Source organism: Budorcas taxicolor, chromosome 25, assembly GCF_023091745.1.
Source record: "Budorcas taxicolor isolate Tak-1 chromosome 25, Takin1.1, whole genome shotgun sequence".
In the NCBI taxonomy this organism is placed as follows: domain Eukaryota; kingdom Metazoa; phylum Chordata; class Mammalia; order Artiodactyla; family Bovidae; genus Budorcas; species Budorcas taxicolor.
This window is the reverse complement of record NC_068934.1, coordinates 51961620-51983300: the sequence shown is the minus strand read 5'-3', so window position 1 is coordinate 51983300 and position 21681 is coordinate 51961620. Positions and strand designations below refer to the sequence as shown.

Here is a 21681-nt window from a genome sequence, read left to right as displayed (position 1 = left end):
CGCAGCTTCCCCTCAGAACTTTGGGCTGGCTTATTGTATTTCTCCACCAGTGATCTCTGCCTCATGCATCTATAGATCTATAGGCCCCCTGAGCTTCTATAACCATTGCCCATCACTTTTAGTTTCTTTTTTTCTCTGTCTGAGATCTGAGTTATACTCCTTTTCCTGCCTCAAGATCTTTGGTGAATCAGAGACCAATATTTCAGGCAGCCCCCAGACCAGTTCAGTTCAGTTGCTTAGTCATGTCCGACTCTTTGCGACCCCATGAATCACAGCATGTCAGGCCTCCCTGTCCATCACCAACTCCCAGAGTTCACTCAAACTCATGTCCATCAAGTCGGTAATGCCATCCAGCCATCTCATCCTCTGTCGTCCCCTTCTCCTCCTGCCACCAATCCCTCCCAGCATCAGGGTCTTTTCCAATGAGTCAACTCTTTGCATGAGGTGGCCAAAGTATTGGAGTTTCAGTCTCAGGATCAGTCCTTCCAATGAACACCCAGGACTGATCTCTTTTAGGATGGACTGGTTGGATCTCCTTGCAGTCCAAGGGACTCTCAAGAGTCTTCTCCAACACCACAGTTCAAAAGCATCAGTTCTTTGGTGCAAGCTTTCTTCACAGTCCAACTCTCACATCCATACATGACCATTGGAAAAACCATAGTCTTGACTAGATGGACTTCTGTTGGCAAAGTAATGTCTCTGCTTTTGAATATGCTATCTAGGTTGGTCATAACTTTCCTTCCAAAGAGTAAGCGTCTTTTAATTTCATGGCTGCAGTCACCATCTGCAGTGATTTTGAAGCCCCCCAAAATAAAGTCTGACACGGTTTCCACTGTTTCCCCATCTATTTCCCATGTGAGTGATGGTACTGGATGCCATGATCTTCGTTTTCTGAATGTTGAGCTTTAAGCCAACTTTTTCACTCTCCTCTTTCACTTTCATCATTGTAATTACTACATCAATTATTCTACTGATTAATTAGGGGAAGACTAAGTTATTTTCAGTTCCATTCTGCCTTCTTATTCAGAGACATGCTAATTATCTACAATCATACAAATATGCAAAATCTTTTAAAAATATTATGGTTTTCTCCACATTTCTTATTGTGGTTAATCAGAGGTATTTTATATTTCATAATTTAGTTCCATAATTGTAAAAATCAATTTTTTCTATTACATATTTATTTATTTTACAAAAATTTCCAGCATGTAAACATTACCTCATTTTCCCCTTTTATTATGCTCTAGAATCAGCAATTAGTTAATGGAATTCCTTAAAACTGTGTCACTTGCATGAAGGTTTCTTCCTGCTTTGCTTCCCTTGAACATTTTCCCATGGAAAAAGTACAATGAAACCAACAACGGAAAAATATCAAATAAACATATATGTCTTGTATTCTTTAGAGCAAGCTTATCCTTTGCCATACAGTTTTGGTTATAAACCATGAGCCCTGCCCCAAGTGTTGGAGTTTGGACATCTTTGCATTGGTCAAAGGAGTTTTTGGTAAAGGCAAATGGTACACAGAAAGTCATAGAATCATTTCCCAATCTTCATCACTTAAAATTCCAATATTTACTACTCTTCTCTCTTTTTGTAACATTTCATTTCCAGGGAAAGTCAGATGGTCCAAATCTCATAGGCAGCACAATAAGACTCTTTCCCCGAGATATACTGTGTGTGTGGGGAGGGTGGGGGGGGGGGGTCGAGGGGGGAGGGGAGGCTCTTTTCTTCTCCTTGGTCTCCCTCAGGTCTTCAGTGACCTGGGCAGGTCACAGACCTCCAGACACCAACAGTCTCAGAGAGCTTACTGCCCTCACTGGGCTGAGGTCTGCCAGGGTCTGAGGGATGAGAATCTGGTGTTTGGATCAGTGCCTGTTTGTGAAACACCTTCAGGGGTGTGTATGTCACACCAGGGCATCTGATTTTGGCTTCTTCAGCACTAAACCTACTGGTGCACACTGATGTTGGTCTGGGTGATCCAGGGACGCTTGGGGGAGTCTGAGGTCACTGTGGGGAGGGATGAAACTGTAGCAAAACCAAAGGCACGGATCACCTGGAAATAGCTTAGATCTTAGCTTGTGTGGGGGACAGTGTCTCAACTCATGTTTTGCCCTCCTCGTCACAGACCCTGAGGGTTTACTCACTCATTTTCCACATCCTGGATGGAGTCGGGCAGAGGCTTATTCCTGGTTTCAGGAAGGAGTCGGACAACAAAGCCACCGAGGATGGAGCAGACTCCGTAGATGATCCAGGGCAGGTGTGGGGAATACACACTTAGGATCATCAAGAGGGGAGCCAGGGCCGTCCCGGTAGCAGAAGCAAATCCTATGATTCCCAGAGCTGTTACCCTTGGGGTGTAAACAATAATCCAAGAAAGTCAGGGAAAAACCTACACATGTAATTTTGTGATGTATTACTTTACTCTGATTATGGGAGACAGCATAGCAGTGCAGAAGGTTGACCACATATGCTTCCTTTTGAAATTTTCTCTTTACTTTGCTAGCAATTTTTTTTTCAAGTTCAAGTGCAATTAAGTGCACCCAGTTTGATTATTAAGAATTACCGTTACTCATGACATCTTCCCTTCCTGTAGTTCAGAAGATCACATGAGATGTCACACATAAGGACTTCACCCAGTGTCTGGCAAAAACTTTAAATAAACTTTGGGTAAAAATTGTTAGGTTTTTGTTATTACACTTGGTTACTTCTCATAACTAACCAATCTTAGTTTTCCTCCTCCAGTAAGTGTCAGTTAGCTGGCAGAGGTCTGTTTTTGAAAGGGTATCTATGAATTTTCATACCTGAGTACAGTAGGAGTCAGTTCAAATGCATGAGAAAGACAACTGGACAATGCGGCACAAGAAACTCCTACTGCCAAAGTTGCTGTGACCACATGCAGGGTCTGCATTTCTGGAGAGAAGAAAACCAGTGAGGCTCAGGCAATCTGAGCTGAAGGAATCAGCATCCCCATAATTACAAATGAGATAGAGATAGAGCCTGTAACACACTGTTCATCTGTGATCAATCATGTCTGACTCTTTGCAACCCCATGGGCTGTAGCCTGTCAGGCTCCTCTATCCGTGGAGTTTTCCAGACAAAGAACATTGGAGTGGGTTGATGTTTCCTACTCTATGGGATCTTCCCAGCCCAGGGATGGAAACTGGGTCTCCTGCCTTGGCGGGCAGAGACTTTACCACTGCACAACTGGGAAGCCCGATCAAATGAAAGTGAAAGTGAGAGTGAAGTCGCTCAGTGGTGTCTGACTCTTTGCGAACCCATGGACTGTAGCCTACCAGGCTCCTCCCTCCATGGGATTCTCCAGGCAAGAGTACTGGAGTGGGTTGCCATTTCTTTCTCCAAGGGATCTTCCCAACCCGGGGGACTGAACCCGGGTCTCCCTCATTCCAAGCAGATGCTTTAACCTCTGAGCCACCAGGGAACCCTATTGGAGCTGTTCTCAAGTGTAAAATACATAGAAGAGAAACTACACAGAGGCTGAAAATGTGCGGTGTCTAATAGGCTGAGAAATGTATGGCTTCTGGTCAATAAAAGGCTCTGAATTATTTTATCAACTGTCCCTGCCTCTCTGAGATTTGCCAGAAAAGGAGAGGGAAGGTGAGACCAGCAGAACTTGATTTCATTTATTTTCTCCAGTGTCTCCTCTGCCCTTCAGGCAGAATGTAGGATTGAGAGGGTAACAGGCAGGAAGGCCAGGGGTCTCCAAACGGAGGAAATAGCCTGCAAGTGTCAGACATTTTATCTCTCGTAAGAGGCTGGAGGAAACAAACTCGAGATAATTTTTCCTTTTCTATACAAATTTAAAAGGAGGTTTCTCTTAAAATTCTGTGTTGCCATAATGACACCTGGTTTCACTTGAAGTTAACCATTGCCTTTTTCTTACGGAAATGTTTATCTTAAGCTATGCTAATGTACTATGCATTTACCACAAACTCTGTCTTCAAGTCTGTTTGCCTTTTGGGCTCAGAACCTCCTTGATAAACCAGTATGTTATACTCTGATATTGTTCCTCTAATCTATGTAAATAACACTATTTGTATGGTGCTCTACCCTTCTTCAAGATTCAAGTTAATCCTTTTCTGGCCCAAGATGAACCATTTGGAGCAAAGATTATCCCAAAATACATCCTATGGGTGAGGGGTCTGGTGCCATTCTAAGTTTTGAGACATTCCTTTCTTTCATTAACAGACTGCTGGTGACTATATAACATCCAGCTGAAGACTAGCAGGGGGGTACTCTTTCTGCCCCCTTCTGATGCCTATGTCAGAAGCTTTCTCTATCTCCTTTATATTTTAAACTTTGTTACACAAAAGCTCTGAGCAATCAAGCCTCATCTCTGGCCCCAGATTGAATTCTTCTCCTCCAGAGGCCAAGAATCCCGTCGTCGTAATTCAACAACAACCTTTCAGGATGGTCATGTGAGCAATAACTGAGGGGTGTAGGATTCATCCATCTCTCAACAGATTAAAACCTAGGAGCTTTCACAATATTGACATGGACTAGTATTGGCAAAAGAGATGAATACTGTTGTGCCCAAGTCGCGAAATCTCCCAGTGACCACCAGGGAGCCGATATCCAATGCAAAAGCAAGAGAGTTTTTATTACCAAGCTCGAGCTGGGGCTCCCACCCGATGCGTTCTGGGTTACATTGCTTATATAGGGTATTCTCCCATGAGAAATTTGAAAAACGGGAGTTTCCGGGTTTGGAGACATCTAATTGGTTACCTTCTGTGGAAGGGTTAGGTGTTGGTTTCTGATTGGTTTTTATTTTCCCAGGCTGGCCACGGGTTCTGATTGGTTCCCATTACCTAGGTAGACTACATTAGGTCAGGAGATTTTGGTCTGGGGTCTGATTGGCTCGAGGGTGGTGGGGAGAGGTCAGGGGATTTCCAAAGGCTCTTGGATTTTCAAAGGCTCTTTTCCTGGAACCTTACAAAATGGAGTTTTTCTGTTAACAAAATGGAGTAGCTTAGGTCCTTCAATACAAGGACAGGATTCCTGTATTAATGGATAATCTGGAGAGTGTCTTTATCTAGGAATGTTTCACTAATCAAATATAAGAATCTCTATTGGGAAAAATAGCCTGATTTTGGAAACAACAGAAGGGAAATTTCAGAGAGTCTGTTTTCTATGCCTACCTGTCCTCCATTATGAGTAGTGCTCCATTATGAGTGCTACAATACTGGGAGTGGGCTCTGTCATTAGGTAGCAAACTTGCATCACTGCTAATATTCAAGGTGAGCAGTGGAACCCCAACAATCTGGGATCCCATAAAGTGCATCCCTGCACTGGGAGTCAGGTGAAGCATGTGAACACCTGGGTTTCCCTCTTCATTACATGTGATCGTTCAGTTTAGTAAAATAGATCATAAGACAGGCTCTTGAGTGCTTTCTGCCTTGTTCCTACTGTTCTCTTCACTGCTTGAAGACAGGGAATTTTATTTTCTTGACGTTAAGATGACACCCCTAAACTAGAGTTGCCCTAATGGTGACCAGACTTGAGACATATAAGTAGTTACATAGAGATCAGAGGATACTGATCTCTATTCAGTGAAGCGATAGAACCAAGAAAGAGCCCAGCCAGAGGAAGTGACAGTACTATGTCTTCACATGAGAGACTATTACAAGGTCTAGACCCTCCTTGCTTACTGTGTAAAGTATGATTGGCCAAAGGTGGCTCAGGGATAAAGGATTTGCCTGCCATGCAGAAGACACAGGTTCAATCCCTGGGATGGGAAGATCCCGTGGAGAAGGAAATGGCAACCTACTCCAGTATTCTTGCCTGGGATATCCCATGGACAGAGGAACCTGGTGGGCTGCAGTCTATGGGGCTACAGTCCATGAAGTCGTAAACAGTTGGACACAACTTAGTCAGTAAACCACCACCACTAAGTGATTAATTGCTGTCCTAGAGAAACTGCCAGTCACAGATGGCACCAGTTTCCAGATATTTCTCAGATGTTATGAATACAATCGCATGTCTGTGCTGACTTTAATTATGTTTGATTCTGTAAGGGAGCAAAACTCACCACCCCAAAATGCATGTCTTTGGCCTGAAGGTTAATTTAGGTTGGTTAGTTTTGAGAAATAGAAGACTCAGGAAGTCTTTTTTTTTACCTCCTCCTTAGCTGATGAAAGAATTTAGGCAAAGGGCTTAGTCTTGGAATAGACCTAACACTAGAAATGTCTGCAGACAACATGGGCTAGGTATGGTGGGGGAAACTCGGTGGGGCCTAGAGACCTGCATCCACTCTATGTCCCACTGTTTCTACATGGCCAAACGAACATTTGTTTACCAGACATCTTTTCCATCTCCAGGCGAATCACCTTCCTCCCCTTTGAAGTTCCAAACCACTACCCTTCAATATGCTATTTTTCTCTTTTGCTTTTAGCTGAAGATGGTATTGAAGGTGGGGCTTTGGCTATTTTCATAGGTTACTCAGTTTTGCCTGGGTCTATGCTTCCCTCGTGACTCAGTCAGTAAAGAATCTGCCACCAATATGGGAGACCTGGGTTCGATCCCTAGGTCGGGAAGATCCCCTGGAGAAGGGAATGGCTACTCACTCCAGTATTCTTGCCTGGAGAATTCCAGGGACAGAGGCTTCAGTCCGTGGGGTCGCAGATCCTCCCGCGTGATTAACACTTTCACTTTCCCATGTTTATACACATTATTAAACTTTTGATTTTCTCCTGTTAGTTCATCTCATGTCAATTTAATTCTTAGTCCAGACAGAAGAACTTAAAAGGGCAGAGGAAAATTACTTCCTTCTGATACTTCTTTTCCCAGCAACATAAGTGCAGAAGCTTTACTAACCCCCTAGATTGGTTTCAGGGAATCCTTAGAACACAATGCTGCCTTTCCTTCCGGCTTTAGTTAGGTGTGATCCATATAGTCCCTGAGGGGAGGATGCTGAGAAACCTATTTTTCATGCTGAGCTATTTTCTCACCTTGGGGTATGAAGATCAGGAAGAGAATGGAAGCAGCCAGCAGAAATATGAAGACCATCTGGCTTACTCTGCGACCCAGGTGATTCAGTGCTAAAACTGCAGCATAATTGCCTGGAAGTTGGACTACGCCAAAGAGAATTTGGAGTAGGAAAATGTTTTCCCCCACAAACTGGAGGTGGAGGGACAGGCCAAAAACTGTTGTGGTGGTTAGAAGTCTGTGGGTGGACAAAAAGGAAAGACAGATGTCATGAGTTTAGATTCTCCAATCATACAAATAGTGATATTTTGCCAGGAAGCTAAGGCTTGGTTTTAGAGTATTCAGACATGGTCTGATTTGTAGAATATTTCAATTTTGATTATGCTGTAAAATTTTCTGTATTTTTGATTCTCTGGCAGATGGGGCCTTGATCGTGGAGAGTCTGCCTCTTCCAGCGCTCACTGATAAGTTGGCAAACTGCTCCCCTGTGAGTGCACCTTTGATATACAAACCACCAATCCAGGGCCCATACCCCCTAGCATCCCCTTTATCAAACTCTCACACCAAGCCAATATTCTCATTGTCCTAAATAACTCCAGGGTCAGGCATTGAACAACTCAGAGCCATCTCTATATCACAGATTCTGCTGAAATTATTCAAACAGTCCAACCCTCAGCATATAATCTCCTCTCATTCCCTCCCACAAAACCCCAATAAAGGTTTGGGGCCATCTTCTGATTGACCCAGCCAGGTGCTTCCCTGCATGGCCCCATCTGGCTTGTCACATACTTCCTCTTTCTAGGGATTTGTGAATAAAAGTTCCTTCATGACGGTCATTTCCAAGTTTGCCTGTGTTAACATATCTTGTTAAAACAAATCTTGAGGACTTTATAAAAACCATTTCCTTGTGAGGTGACAGTTTAGAAATTATCACAAAATAATTATATAATGATGGAAGTCATAATTCTTATTACACTTTTGGGGGGAATGCAGGGAGTTTTGTTATGGAGGAGACATAATGGGGCCTTCCAGAATTTTAGCTTTTTTTCTAAACCTTGATCTGGGTGATGGTTATATATTTACATATGGAACTATTCATTGAACTGCATGCATCTGAGCACTTTACTTTTGTTTATATTTTTACTTCAATTAACATGAAAACAAGTGAAGAAACTTATAGCCAAGATCTGTGCCATGATTGACATTCTCTGCAACATCTCTAGTGATAAGCCTTTAGGGTGATGTGATAAATAGAACTCCTCATTGTATAATTGGTTCTGTGTTTGTCTTTTCAAAACCCTTTTACTTTCTCCAAACATAGCAACCATGTTCTTGACTTCCTCATGCTTTATCTCAAATCTGTCTCTCTAGCATGTTATAGATGCTGAAATAACAAATACAATCATGTCTCCGCTATTTTAACATCCCTCATGCAGTGTGTGAAGCCCACCTCACAAAGGACAGGAGACAGATCCTTTTACGCAGGTTGGGTGTGCGGAACAAGTCAAACACAGAAAGTTTGGTCTGTGCTGCCTCCAGCTCCTCCTGCATGGCAGATCTCAGGACCTTTGAAACAGCAACAAGCTATTCAGTTGTCATGCAATGGTAGGCAGTATGAGGCCCCCAACAGATGACTCCCCTTTGTTTCTACTAGAAAATATAGCCACTGAAGATGTAATGATGAGTAATGAAGATGTAAAGTGCTGTGAACGGAGAATCAGGGAGATAAAGGGAAATTGTGCAGTGACAAGGAAATTTCAATAAGAGACTCAAATTGCCTGCTGGGCATCAAAAGGGAAGTCGAGGTTATAGATTTAGGTCAGGAAGGGACTAAAGGAATAGTTATTAGATTTAGGCCCAAAGCTTCACTTGTACCAGAGGGGCATGAAGGTCTGGCACTAAGCTTGCTTCTCAGGTGGCTGTTGGCAGAATTTTTTTTCCAGGGAGGAGGAGAATAATTTCCTTGAGAGACTTAATTTTGGCTCTTGGGTCAACCTCTTTCAGGGAAACCCTAGCATGTTTTGCCTCCATGAATGAGATGCCTAGAATTAAATCTGAGGACAAAAATCAGGGGCGATATTGGAGTAGTATGATTTACACCCAGACTTTATTACCTGTCATTATGCAATGGCTTTGCTAAATGCTAAATATACACTTTAATGAAGGTAATAGGTCATCTCTAAGCCTCGATTTCTTTCTCATTAAAAAGATGACTAGGAATAAAAAAATGTGTGCACTTAGTTGCTGAGTTGTGTCTGACTCTTTGCAATTCCATGGACTTAGCCCATCAGGCTCCTCTGTCCATAGGATTTCCTAGGTAAGAATACTGGAGTGGGTTTCCATTTCCTTTTCCAGGGGATCTTCCCCACCCAGGGATTGAACCTGCTGCTACTGCTGCATCTCCTGCACTGCAGGTGAATTCTTTACCACTGAGTCACCAGGAAAACCCCCCAAAATGTGACAACCTACACAATGTGAAAAAATATTTGCAAATTATGTATCTGATAAAGGATTAAAATCTGAAAGATGTAAAGGACTCATTCAACTCAATAGCAAAAAGCCAAACAATCCAATTAAAAAATGAGAAGAGTGTCTGAATAGACATTTTTTTTTTCAAGGAAGATATACAGATGGCTAATAGATTCGTGAAAAAGTGTCCAACATCCCTAATCACTGAAAGTGAAAGTGAAAAGTTAGTCACGTCCGACTCTATACAGTCCATGAATTCTCCAGGCCAGAATAGTGGAGTGGGTAGCTGTTCCCTTCTCCAGGCGATCTTCCCAACCCAGGGATGGAACCCAGGTCTCCCACATTGCAGGCAGATTTTCTACCAGCTGAGCTCCCAGGGAAGCCCCTCCCTAATCATTAGGGAAATGAAAATAAAAATAACAGTGATATATATTCTGTTGTAATGGCTATCATCTAAAAGATAAGAAATGTCACGTATTGGCAAGAATGTGGAGAAAAGGGAACTCTTAAATACTATTGGTCGGAATGTAAATTAGTGTAGAGGTTCATAAAAAATTAAAAAGAGAACTACCTTACTATATTCATTGATTAGCTCTAGGAATATTCTGGTGGAGTCTTTAGGGTTTTCTATGTAGAGGATCATGTCATCTGCAAACAGGGAGAGTTTTGCTTCTTCTTTTCCAATTTGGATTCCTTTTATTTCTTTTTCTGCTCTGATTGCTGTGGCCAAAACTTCCCTATACACTAATAATGAGAAAGTAGAAAGAGAAATTAAGGAAACAATTCCATTCACCATTACAATGAAAAGAATAAAATACTTAGGAATATATCTACCTAAAGAAAATAAAGACCTATATATAGAAAACTAGAAAACACTGGTGAAAGAAATCAAAGAGGACACTAATAGATGGAAAAATATACTGTGTTCATGGATCAGAAGAATCAATATAGTGAACATGAGCATACTACCCAAAGCAATCTACAGATTCAATGCAATCCCTATCAAGCTACCAGCAGCATTTTTTCACAGAGCTAGAACAAATAATTTCACAATTTGTATGGAAAGACAAAAAACCTCAAATAGCCCAAGCAATCCTGAGAAAGAAGAATGGAACTGGAGGCATCAACCTGCCTGACTTCAGGCTCTACTACAAAGCCACAGTCATCAAGACAGTATGGTACTGGTACAAAGACAGAAATATAGATCAATGGAACAAAATAGAAAGCCCAGAGATAAATCCACACACCTATGGACACGTTATCTTCAACAAAGAAGGCAAGAATATACAATGGATTAAAGATAGTCTCTTTAACAAGCGGTGCTGGGAAAACTGGTCAACCACTTGCAAAAGAATGAAACTAGAACACTTTCTAACACCATACACAAAAGGAAACTCAAAATGGATTAAAGATCTAAATGTAAGACCAGAAACTATAAAACTCCTAGAGGAAAATAGGCAAAACACTCTCCGACATAAATCACAGCAGGATCTTCTATGACCCACCTCCCGGAATACTGGAAATAAAAGCAATAATAAACAAATGGGATCTAATTAAAATTAAAAGCTTCTGCACAACAAAGGAAACTATAAGCAAGGTGAAAAGACAGCCTTCAGAATGGGAGAAAATAATAGCAAATGAAGCAACTGACAAACAACTCATCTCAAAAATATACAAGCAATTCCTGCAGATCAAGTCCAGAAAAATAAATGACCCAATCAAAAAATGGGCCAAAGAACTAAACAGACATTTCTCCAAAGAAGACATATGGATGGCTAACAAACACATGAAAAGATGCTCAACATCACTCATTATCAGAGAAATGCAAATCAAAACCACAATGAGGTACCATTTCACACCAGTCAGAATGGCTGCAATCCAAAAGTCTACAAGCAATAAATGCTGGAGAGGGTGTGGAGAAAAGGGAACCCTCTTACCCTGTTGGTGGGAATGCAAACTAGTACAGCCACTATGGAGAACAGTGTGGAGATTCCTTAGAAAACTGGAAATAGAACTGCCTTATGACCCAGCAATCCCACTGCTGGGCATACACACCAAGGAAACCAGAATTGAAAGAGACACATGTACTCCAATGTTTATTGCAGCACTGTTTATAATAGCCAGGACATGGAAGCAACCTAGATGTCCATCAGCAGATGAATGGATAAGAAAGCAGTGGTACATATACACAATGGAGTATTACTCGGCCATTAAAAAGAATACATTTGAATCAGTTCTAATGAGGTGGATGAAACTGGAGCCTATTATACAGAGTGAAGTAAGCCAGAAAGAAAAACACCAATACAGTATACTAACACATATATATGGAATTTAGAAAGATGGTAACAATAACCCTCTATGCGAGACAGCAAAAGAGACACAGATGTATAGAACAGTCTTTTGGACTCTGTGGGAGAAGGGGAGGGTGGGATGATTTGGGAGAATGGCATTGAAACATGTATAATATCATATAAGAAATGAATCACCAGTCTAGGTTTGATGCAGGATATGGGATGCTTGGGGGTGGTGCACTGGGATGACCCAGAGAGATGGTGTTGGGTGGGAGGTGGGAGGGGGGTTCAGGATTGGGAACACGTGTACACCCATGGCGGATTTATGTTGATGTATGGCAAAACCAATACAGTATTGTAAAGTAAAATAAAGTAAAAAAAAAATAAAAAAATAAAAAAAATTACTTTCTCATACGCAGAGTGAGACCAATACACAATCTTCATGATTATTATTGCTCAGTGCTTTCTGCTTCCGTTGACTAAGATGTGTGTCCAGTCCTTTAGCAACTGCATATCATTCTCTAATTTTAGCTCAGATGATGTTAACACTCTTCGAAAACCAGGATGATAAGGTCAGAAGACCTACAACCACACCTGTGATCTTACCTGCCATTCTTATAGATACTAACTACCTATAGATGTTAGGTTATATCTTCCCTATATTCCATAACCACCTCTCAGCCTCCTCACCTCCATGGTTAGGGTATCTCCAGCATTCTTCCTTCCATTCCTGTGCGCAACTTTTTTAAGCTCCTTTAAGCCCTCCTCGGGTCTGTTGGTGATAATCAGCCACCGAGCAGACTCTGCCAGCCACCTAATCAAAGAGGACAGAGTACAACTAACTCACATTTTCCTGTTTTTCATAACTTTTGTCCAGAAACATGAAGGGGTTTGGAATGTGCTATACAAAAAAAAAAAAAAAATGATGCTTTGTTATATTGATAATTTTGAGCTGAAGGCACTGCACTTGAGAAGTGGAAGATCCAGGAAGAGAACTCTCTGACCTCCCCTTTCTACCTAAAAGTAGGTCATAAACTTTCCCCTGAGAAAGATGCCCTTTCTGTGTCGGGAAGGGAAGAACAGTCTTATCACCAAAGACTGGGAAGTGACGCCAAAACAGACCTGTACAAACAAACTTGCTGAAACCACTCTTCCTTTTCCTTAGTTTTTCCATAAGCTTTCTAGTCACTATTCCATAAATTACTGCCCTTTCCTCTTTGTCTTGTCACATACTCACAGTTGATTGCTTTTAATGCAAAAAGGCATATAAGCTTTAGGGCTTAATGGCTTCTTTGGGTTTTAATTTTCCTTCTGGAGACTCATTTATACATGTAAAAATATTAAATACATTTGTGTGCATTTCTCCTGCTAATCTCTCTTGTGTCCAAGGCTACCCACAGAATGTAAGAAGGTAGAAGGAAGTTTTTCCTCCCCTGTAGATACCTTTTTCCTTCCATCTAATACTCATCATTGATAGATTATACCAGAAAATATAAAATTATTCCTCTTGTACCATAACAAAGAAAGTGTAAGGATGACACAGACAGGAGGTTTATTGGCTCCCCTCTTATTCAGGAGATGTGGCAATTTTACCAAATAAAAGTATACTGTGCTTAGTTAAATTTTTAATCAAACAAACTGAATAACTCCAAGAAATATTTTGGACATACTTATACTAGAATTTTATTTGTTATTTATCTGAAGTTTGAATTTGATGAGATAGCCTACATTTCACCCAGTTAGCACGTAAAAATACAGAACTCTCAGATAAATGGAAATTTCACACAAACAATGAATACTTTTCATTGTAACTATATGTCATGTAACATTTGGCATATTATTATACAACAATATTTGTTGCCTATTTGAAATTCAAATTTAATGTCCATAATATTATTTGGCAACTCTGTCTATTTAGCCTATTGAATTGTACAGATTAGTAGAGTACATGCTCAAGGGTTGAGCAAAGACCAAACAGAATTCAACTGTCCTGATTCCATGCTTCTTTCTTTCTTTTACTTTTCACAAGTTTTATTTATTTATTTTAATGTTTGGCCACACCCTGCAGCATGTGGTATCTTAGTTCCCTGACCAGGGATTGAACCTGCACTCCCTGCATTGGAAGGTGGGGGTCTTAACTACTAGACTGCTGGGGAATTCCCATGCTTCTTTCATTCTAGGACCTTCTAATACTCAGGGAGAGCTTATACCTTGAAAACAGAAAGCTGACAAATAATGGCACAGAGAACACCAGTTGAAGGGTGCACCAGTCTCGAATGGCAAAAGCCAGACCTCCTAAGAGCATTTGCGCAGCACCACTGGCACAGATTACTAGTGCCGTTCCCACGGTTTGGAATTGGGGCACCGTCCACTCTAAAACTGAAAGAAAATACAAACAGAACTTTGACCTCCAGCCAAGGTGGAATGTCACCATCACAGTCAAGTCAAAATGTACAATATCCAAAGTGTTGACTTGCCAAGTATAGTAGTGTTTGCTATTATGGCTGGGACAGGAAGCCCAGCCAAGAAGCGCAGTGAGCAGTAAACGAGGAAGGTGGGAGCAATGGCTGCACAGGTGTCAGCAATGGTGAGCTGGAGCAAACACCACCCGAGAGTCATCTTTCGCCCAAACCTGAGAAACAAGTACAGGTCAGAATATGGAACCGATAGCAATATATTATAATCATACGTGAAGAAAGGGCACATTGTGAAACCTTAGGGAATGTTTTAACAAGTGAAACTTCACACTTGAAACCTAAAAGAATCAACAACAGATCTCAGAAGCAGCCTTCTTGTTCATAACCTGAGCATGACAAAGTGTCTTCTCTACTCTGTTACCAGTGAATCTTCAACACCAATTGAAACCAAATAAGACAGGCTGCAATATTAGAAATTTTCACACACCATAAATATTTCTTGTGCCAACAGATATATTTAGCATAGTAAGAAGTTTTTTTAGCGTCTAGAACAGTGGATTTAGGGACTCTAAGACTCTGCAGGCTAAGGCTAGCCTGATGTGAAAGATCTCCTCCTGTTTTTTAATTTCTAGTTTCATACTGTGGTCAGAAAAGATTCTTGTTATGATTTTAATGTTCTAAATTTTCTAAGACTTATTTTCTAAGAAGCCACAGTCATTCATCCCATAGAGTCCAGGAAGGACTGAACGTGGCAGCCCTAACCAAGGCCCAACAAAGTCATTTTCCATATCTGTGTCTTCAAACAGGCTGAGTCTCATGCCATGAAGCATCTTCTTCTCTGTTTCCATAGATAACTCTTTCTCATGCTCCTAAACTGCATGTTACAGCACCTCCTTTCCACATCCTGTCCTGCTGTGCTTCCGGATCTGATGGAAATATCATTATTGTGTTTAGGGTACAAAACTTAATGTTGAAAAAATAGCATTCACCACACTGATTAATTCTCTGTGTTTCTAAAAGATTGGAGACCGGGGTAGCTCTAGGATGGTGAAATTTGCTATATTTATTCATTAATGAAAGAATGATTCTTGAATTGATGAAAACACCCAGGAATAAAAAGAGCTATTATCTAGAGATACTCACTTGTCTGATAAATAGTTATATATGACACTTCCAACAAGCATTCCAGCCATGAGTAGGAATTTAGCCACTGAGTTCAGTGACTGATAATCACAAACCAGGTCCCACTGGAAGAGAAGGAGAACCAGTAGAGGAGAGCTCTATAGCATCTTATAAGTCCTCAGTGGAAACACCTTAATATTACTTGCAAATTTAATATCAGGCCTCTACCTTCCTCTTAATCTTCCCTTTCTGCATTAGCTGATCTTCTCATTCAGACTTCAGTTTAAACATTAATTTTTTGGGGAAGCTTCCTCTCAATCTGTAAGTTCTATTAATGCCCTGTTTCACTGCATACTAATTGGTTCTAAATGTTGGCCACAGAGTGCAGCGATTTGAGTTTTAAGAATTTATCGATGCCTGAATTTTGCCACAGATGTTCTTATATGATAGTTCTGAGGTAGTCTTGGGTATAGAGATTTTTGTTAAACTTCCAGATGTTTCTAACTCACTACCAAATATCGTGTAATACTTGCTTAAACCTGATCTTCCTAAGAATAAAAGCACTGTGAAAGCAGGGTTCATGGCTATTTCTGAATCCATCATTTAATAGAGATGTAAGTAATGTTTGCCAGAACAACAAAGAACGAACTCCTACCTAGTGACTAAAGGAGAGAAGCATGTTCATTCCTCTGTTACCACTAAACACTCAGACCATGTACTCACAGGAGGTAAATGAAGACTTTTACCTCAGTCACGATGGTGGAGGAGAAGGTACTTCGGTCATATACCCAGCCATCCACACAGGGTTCTGTGTCCAGCTCACTCATGTTGGTGAAGGTCCCATTGAGGTGGAGGAGCTGCCACTGGGGGTGGCTGAAGCGACGACACTTCTCTGGCCTTAGGTTTGAGTCCAGTGGGATGGAGATTCTCAGGAGGGCATCTTGACTGAGGGTCCCAGTGTCATTAGCAGAGCCAGTGTCATTGTCCAAGATGTGGACCCAGCAGCGATGACCAGGGATGGCTGCAGTGAAGTTCTCCAGTAGGATGTGAGGGCTGACTATGAGGCTGGAGATACAGAGGAAAACCATCTGAAGGATCTGGAATCTCCCCAGGCCTCCAACTTGATCCAGGAGGTCCTGAAAGGCCATCAAGGCTGAGCAGGTGACCCCTAAGAAGAGGCAAAATGACTATCCAGAAAAGTTCAAAAGGAAAAATATTTCCAGCTGCAATGTCACACTAAGTGTGTGTTGATCCTGACTACACTTTCTCCTCAATTGGCTCTGTCTCACCTCTAAAGCTGGGCCATAGAAGCTGCTTCTCCAAGTTGTTGGAGGGTCAGGAAGGTAGCTGGTTTCATTAACTCATGGAGGGAAATATTTTGCTGAGGTAACTTTAGCAGTTGACAGTTAAATCTGTTAAAAGTGTACTTTGTGAAAGTTTTGTACTGAGCAATACCACGAAGTCCGTGTTGGACTCTGAATTACAATATTGGGCTTTGGACTTTGCTAAAAGAACTGTAATAAATCTGCTAAACGATTTACAGTTCTTCCCAGAAAATGTAATTTGTGAGACACAAGAGTGAAATGCTTTTGATTGTTTTTAAAAGAACAGAAAGTGTATTACTTGTTTAGTATTGAACTTTAATTAAAGTGTTAATTAAAACTCTATCAAGTTAAACAAGTGAAATATGATGCAACCCTTCCCATTTTGGTAAGTGGCATTCTGTTTCAGTTCAAATCATACCATAAATTCACTCTGAAAATAAGTTACTCAAAATCGAGGCAGAGTGGGCAGTAATGGAGGCCAGAGAGGTTAGTTTGTGTCAGCTCATATGGAGGCTTATTTTTACTGGTTTATTGATCATTTCAGATAACATTTGTGAGGATCTTTTTCTGTTCTAGTTTTAGAAATACAACATTATGTCAAACAACATCGTCACAGCTCTTAAAGTCTGGTGAGTAAAGGAGAAATAAATAATTATACTCTGATATCATAAAATTCATATGGCACATGAACAATGTTCTGGGGAAGAATTGCAGAGAAAATACAGGATAAAATGTCATAACACTATTGATTAGCACTAAATTATCTGTTAAAATTTCTCTGTTTATGGTTTTATTGAGATAGCTTTTACATGCCATCTAAATCATCTATTTAAAGTGTACATCTCACTGAGTTATAGTTATCACAGAATTTGTGCAACCATCACTATTATCTCTATAGAACATCTCTATCACCACCACAAAAGCCCAACTGTAGCTAAAGGTGATAGAAATCTCAGTTTTATCTAGTGTGCTTATTTTTTCCTTCACTGTAATATTGTGATATGATTAGAAATATATATCTGGTCTTCATCTTAGTTCCTGGCACAGAGCTCTTAAAACCTTGGAATTTCCTGTGTTGAGAGCAACAAAGCTCTCTTTTTTATGTTAAGTAAGCCACTCTAGCAAATTAATAGAAGCTACCAACTAAAAATTGGCACTTGCCATCTGCTTCTGTAAGAATTAACTTATTAGCCACTGCAATTGCTGATCTCCAGCACACCCTGAAAGTATTCTGGAGTCGAGATCAACACTGTTCAAGGGAAAAACTGGCAAATATCTAATTACACCTTTAGATAGTTAGATATTTTCAGAAGATTTTATGAGCTCAAAATCTTGCATCTCCTCACGTCTAGAAAAGCACTAAAATTATTAATGTTGAAACCTGTTCCTTGTGACTAGCAACAAGCCTCTGCCAAAATGTGTGCTTGACTGCATTTACTGCCCTTTATTAAAACCATATATAATATTGACCTTCCCCCAGAGCTACCTAAGATGCTGTCTCCCAGGTTATAGCCCTCATTTTGTCCCAAATAAAACTTTAACTCACAACTCTCATATTATACCATATGATATTTCAATCAACAGTTTTGGTGACCATGAAGGGATCCAGGGCAGACTTCTCTTCTTCACCTGAACTCTATGAGGAATCAGAGCCTTGGTACTAGCAGAGGCCTCTCTAATTTGTCGAAATAGTATTGGATAATTGAGAAATAATCACCAACTGGAATTTGTAAAATAAAATTGTTACCTTATGAAGTGTCAACTGAAAAAAATGCATCCCCCCAACACCTCCATACCCACCTGCACCTCCCCACTCCCTCTCCTTTGTACCTTTGGTAGACAGCCTCTTCACTGACTTTATCTTACACTATTCAGAGGAATGTTCTGCAGCTGTAGACATATTTTTGTTATCTTGAAGGTGGGTCATGTGGGACCAGGGCTTAGAATTTCCACTGGCTGGCAACAACCAAGCTTTTGCTTTGCATATACACCGCAAGTGCAGGTTTGTGACATTCCAGAACTTTGACTGCATCCACTCCCTTGAACCATTCTCTATCCTACAGTTACAGCAGCAGTTCTCAACATTTGTGGCACCAGGAACTGGTTTTGTGGAAGACAATTTTTCCATGGATGGGGGGGAGATGATTTTGGGGATAATTCAAGCATATTACATTTATTGTGTACTCTATTTCTGTTATTATTACATTAGCTCCACCTCAGATCATCAGTCCTTAGATCCCAGAGGTTGGGGACCCCTGAGTTGTAGAACATTTCCAATCTCCTCATAGTTCAGTGACTGTCAGAACAGAACATACACTTGTGTTCTGGCCTTTCTGTCTTGGTTCTCCAATATTCCCTAGGTACTAACTTTTTCCTGCACTCCAGCCTCTTTCCAAATAGCCATCATGGCAGCACCATTGGCCAATTCCTCTGGCTCTGTCCTCCAGTTGGACAATCCAGTAGTCTGGATGCCAAGGACCACTCACTAACTGCGCCTCACCCTCCTGCTTGCTCTGGTCACTGTAGTGACTACAGGTGGTGGTGGTGGTGAGGGTAAGCTGGGGGTGCAGCAGTTGTCAGGTTCAGCCGGCTTGGAGAGCATGGGAGAGGCAGTGGCCAGGTCAGTTCTGGAGCCTGTGGCCATTGGGACACAGTGCAAGGTGAAGCTCCAGTCCTTGGAGTGTGGGTGTTGCAGGGAGACGCCTCTGTCACTGGCTGGTGTGGGCTGCTGTCCACTGCGTACACCTCTCACCAGGTGGAGAGAGGGTGGTGCACCGCTGGCACCTGCAGGGACTCTGCCTGGCCACCACCAGCAGAAGCTCTGCGTCTAGCTGGTGATTTTTCCCAATTTGCTCTGTTACTCATTTCATGTTATGTTTCCTACATTTGCACTTTCTCCCTTTTCCTTGATTACTTTAGCTAGCACTTTTGTATTTGATAAATATTTTCAGATATACAATATGTATTAATTGTGCGTTCTTTATTCTGTACTGTACTTGAATCCTTTTTGTCTTTGGTCTATTATTGTGATTTGTTTTGTTTTGTTTTACTTTTTGTAGTTTCTTGGCTGGAAATTCATTCATTATTTTCATTCTTTTATTATTTGTGAGAGAAATATTTAGTGCTATAATTTGTGTTTGATTACTATTTTTTAAAAACCCTGTATCTCCTGTCTTTAGTCTTTTAATTATTTTTATTTTTGAGTAGTCTGAAATTTCAGTTGATTTATTCCTCTTTCAACAAAGAGATACTTCAGAGGTAGCTTTGCGAGTTTCAGAAGGGAAAGTCTTTTAATTTTTTAAAATTGCATGAATTTTTGATTTTCTTTAGATGGTTAGAGGTTGTAGATTGGAATATGTCATCATATTCCATCATAGAAATTACTGATTTTTCTTTGTGATTTAATATGACATTGTGATACGGTAAGAAGTATATATTTTGGTCTTTGTACCTGGCTCCTGGCCCCAAAGCTTTCTAATTTCCTGAGAGATTAAGGCACTGGGAGTATTTTTTATTCTAATGTTTGATCTGTTCCTGAAACGTAACTCATAAGTCCCTTGTAAAAAGAAGGTGATGGACCTCCTTTTGTTCTGATGAGGCTGCTCTTGCTGGGCTATAGCATAGCTTCAGGATGGGGTTGTTGTTGTTCAGTTGCTCAGTCTTGTCCTACTCTTTGTGACCTCATGGACTGCAACACACCAGGCTTCCCTGCCCTTCACCGTCTCTCAGAGTTTGCTGAAACTCATGTCCATTGAATTAGTGATCCCATCCAACCATCTCATCCTCTGTCATTCCCTTCTCCTGCCTTCAATCTTTCCCAGTGTCAAGGTCTTTTCCAATGAGTCTGTTCTTCACATCAGGTGGCCAAAGTATTGAAGCTTCAGCTTAAGCATCAGTCCCAATGAATATTCAGGACTGATTTCCTTCAGCATCTCCTGTATTGACAGGCAAGTTCCTTACCAGCTGAACCACCCAAGCCTCGGTGCCAGACTTCTCAGATGGCTCCCTGGTAAAGAATCCACCTGTCAACATAGAAGACTCAGGAGACATGGGTCAGATCCCTGGGTTAGGAAGATCCCTTGGAGGAGTTCCCGCTCCAGTATTCTTGCCTGAAAAATCCCATGGATAGAGGAGCCTGGAGGGCTAGAGGCCAAAGGGTTGCAAAGAGTCGGACATGACTGAGCACATACGCACTTTGTTATAACAAAGAAAAGCTCGGGACCAGATGGCTTCACAGATGCATTCTAGCAGACATTTAAAGAATTAACACAAGTTCCCAAAACTCTATCAGAAACTGAAGAAGAGGGAACACTTCCAAATTATTATTTTGAGGTTAGCATTATCCTGATACCAAAGCTAAAATACTATTAATACAAGAAAAGAATGTTATAGGCCAGTATTCCTGATGCATGTGGACACAAAGATTCCCAACAAAATGTTAGAAAATAATTTGACAGCTTGTTAAAAGGGTTATACATCATGACGACATGGGATTTAACCCTGTTATGTAAGGATGGTTCAACACATCAGGTCAATAATGTGACATGCTACATTAAGAGAATGAGGGATAAAAATCAAATGATCGTCTCAATGAATGCAAAAAAGAATTTCACAAAAATAACACCCTTTTGTGATAAAAACACTAATAAACAGGACTAGCAGGAAATTGCCTGAACATACTAAAGGCTATCTATGAGAAGCCCACAGCTAACATTGTACTTAACAGGGGAAACTGAAAGTGTTTCCTTTAATACGAGGAACAGGTCAAGAATGTCCACTCTTGACACTTCTATTCAACATAGTACTGGAAGTCCCAGCTGGAGCAATTAGGTAAGAAAATGAGATAAAAGTCATTCAAAACAGAAAGAAAGCAGTATGATCATCTCTCTTGTTTATTTGTTCCATTTAACTTTATTCAGGTAGATTTTTCTGGTTTACTATGTGATCAAATTATTAGCAACTTCTAACCACATGGTTTGGAGAAGGCAATGGCACCCCACTCCAGTACTCTTGCCTGGAAAATCCCATGGGCAGAGGAACCTGGTAGGCTGCAGTCTATGGGGTTGCTAAGAGTTGGACAGGACTGAGCGACTTCACTTTTACCTTTTACTTTCA

General features: G+C 40.9%; 1 protein-coding gene across 1 annotated transcript; it reads right to left on the bottom strand.

Moving 5' to 3' along the window:
• Nucleotides 1–1273: 1273 nt before the first annotated feature.
• LOC128068873 (organic anion transporter 7-like) lies at nucleotides 1274–16389 on the bottom strand. Its single transcript, XM_052662118.1, has 11 exons — nucleotides 15988–16389; nucleotides 15263–15366; nucleotides 14180–14334; nucleotides 13913–14081; nucleotides 12393–12516; nucleotides 8393–8508; nucleotides 6966–7180; nucleotides 2802–2910; nucleotides 2145–2348; nucleotides 1722–1730; nucleotides 1274–1325 (listed from the first exon to the last, which is right to left on the bottom strand). Exons 1-11 carry the CDS (start codon nucleotides 16387–16389, stop codon nucleotides 1274–1276), a joined length of 1659 nt encoding a protein of 552 aa, XP_052518078.1.
• Between the last annotated feature and the right edge of the window lie 5292 nt (nucleotides 16390–21681).

What these genes read in the sequence shown, in the direction of transcription:
- LOC128068873 (XM_052662118.1), bottom strand. Translation starts at nt 16,389, where the DNA reads ATGGCCTTTCAGGACCTCCTGGATCAAGTTGGAGGCCTGGGGAGATTC. An exon ending in AGCAAACACTACTATACTTG is followed by an intron (nt 14,082 to 14,179) that starts GCAAGTCAACAC and finishes ATTTTCTTTCAG; the next exon opens with TTTTAGAGTGGACGGTGCCC. An exon ending in CCTGATCTTCATACCCCAAG is followed by an intron (nt 2,911 to 6,965) that starts GTGAGAAAATAG and finishes TCTTCTCTCCAG; the next exon opens with AAATGCAGACCCTGCATGTG.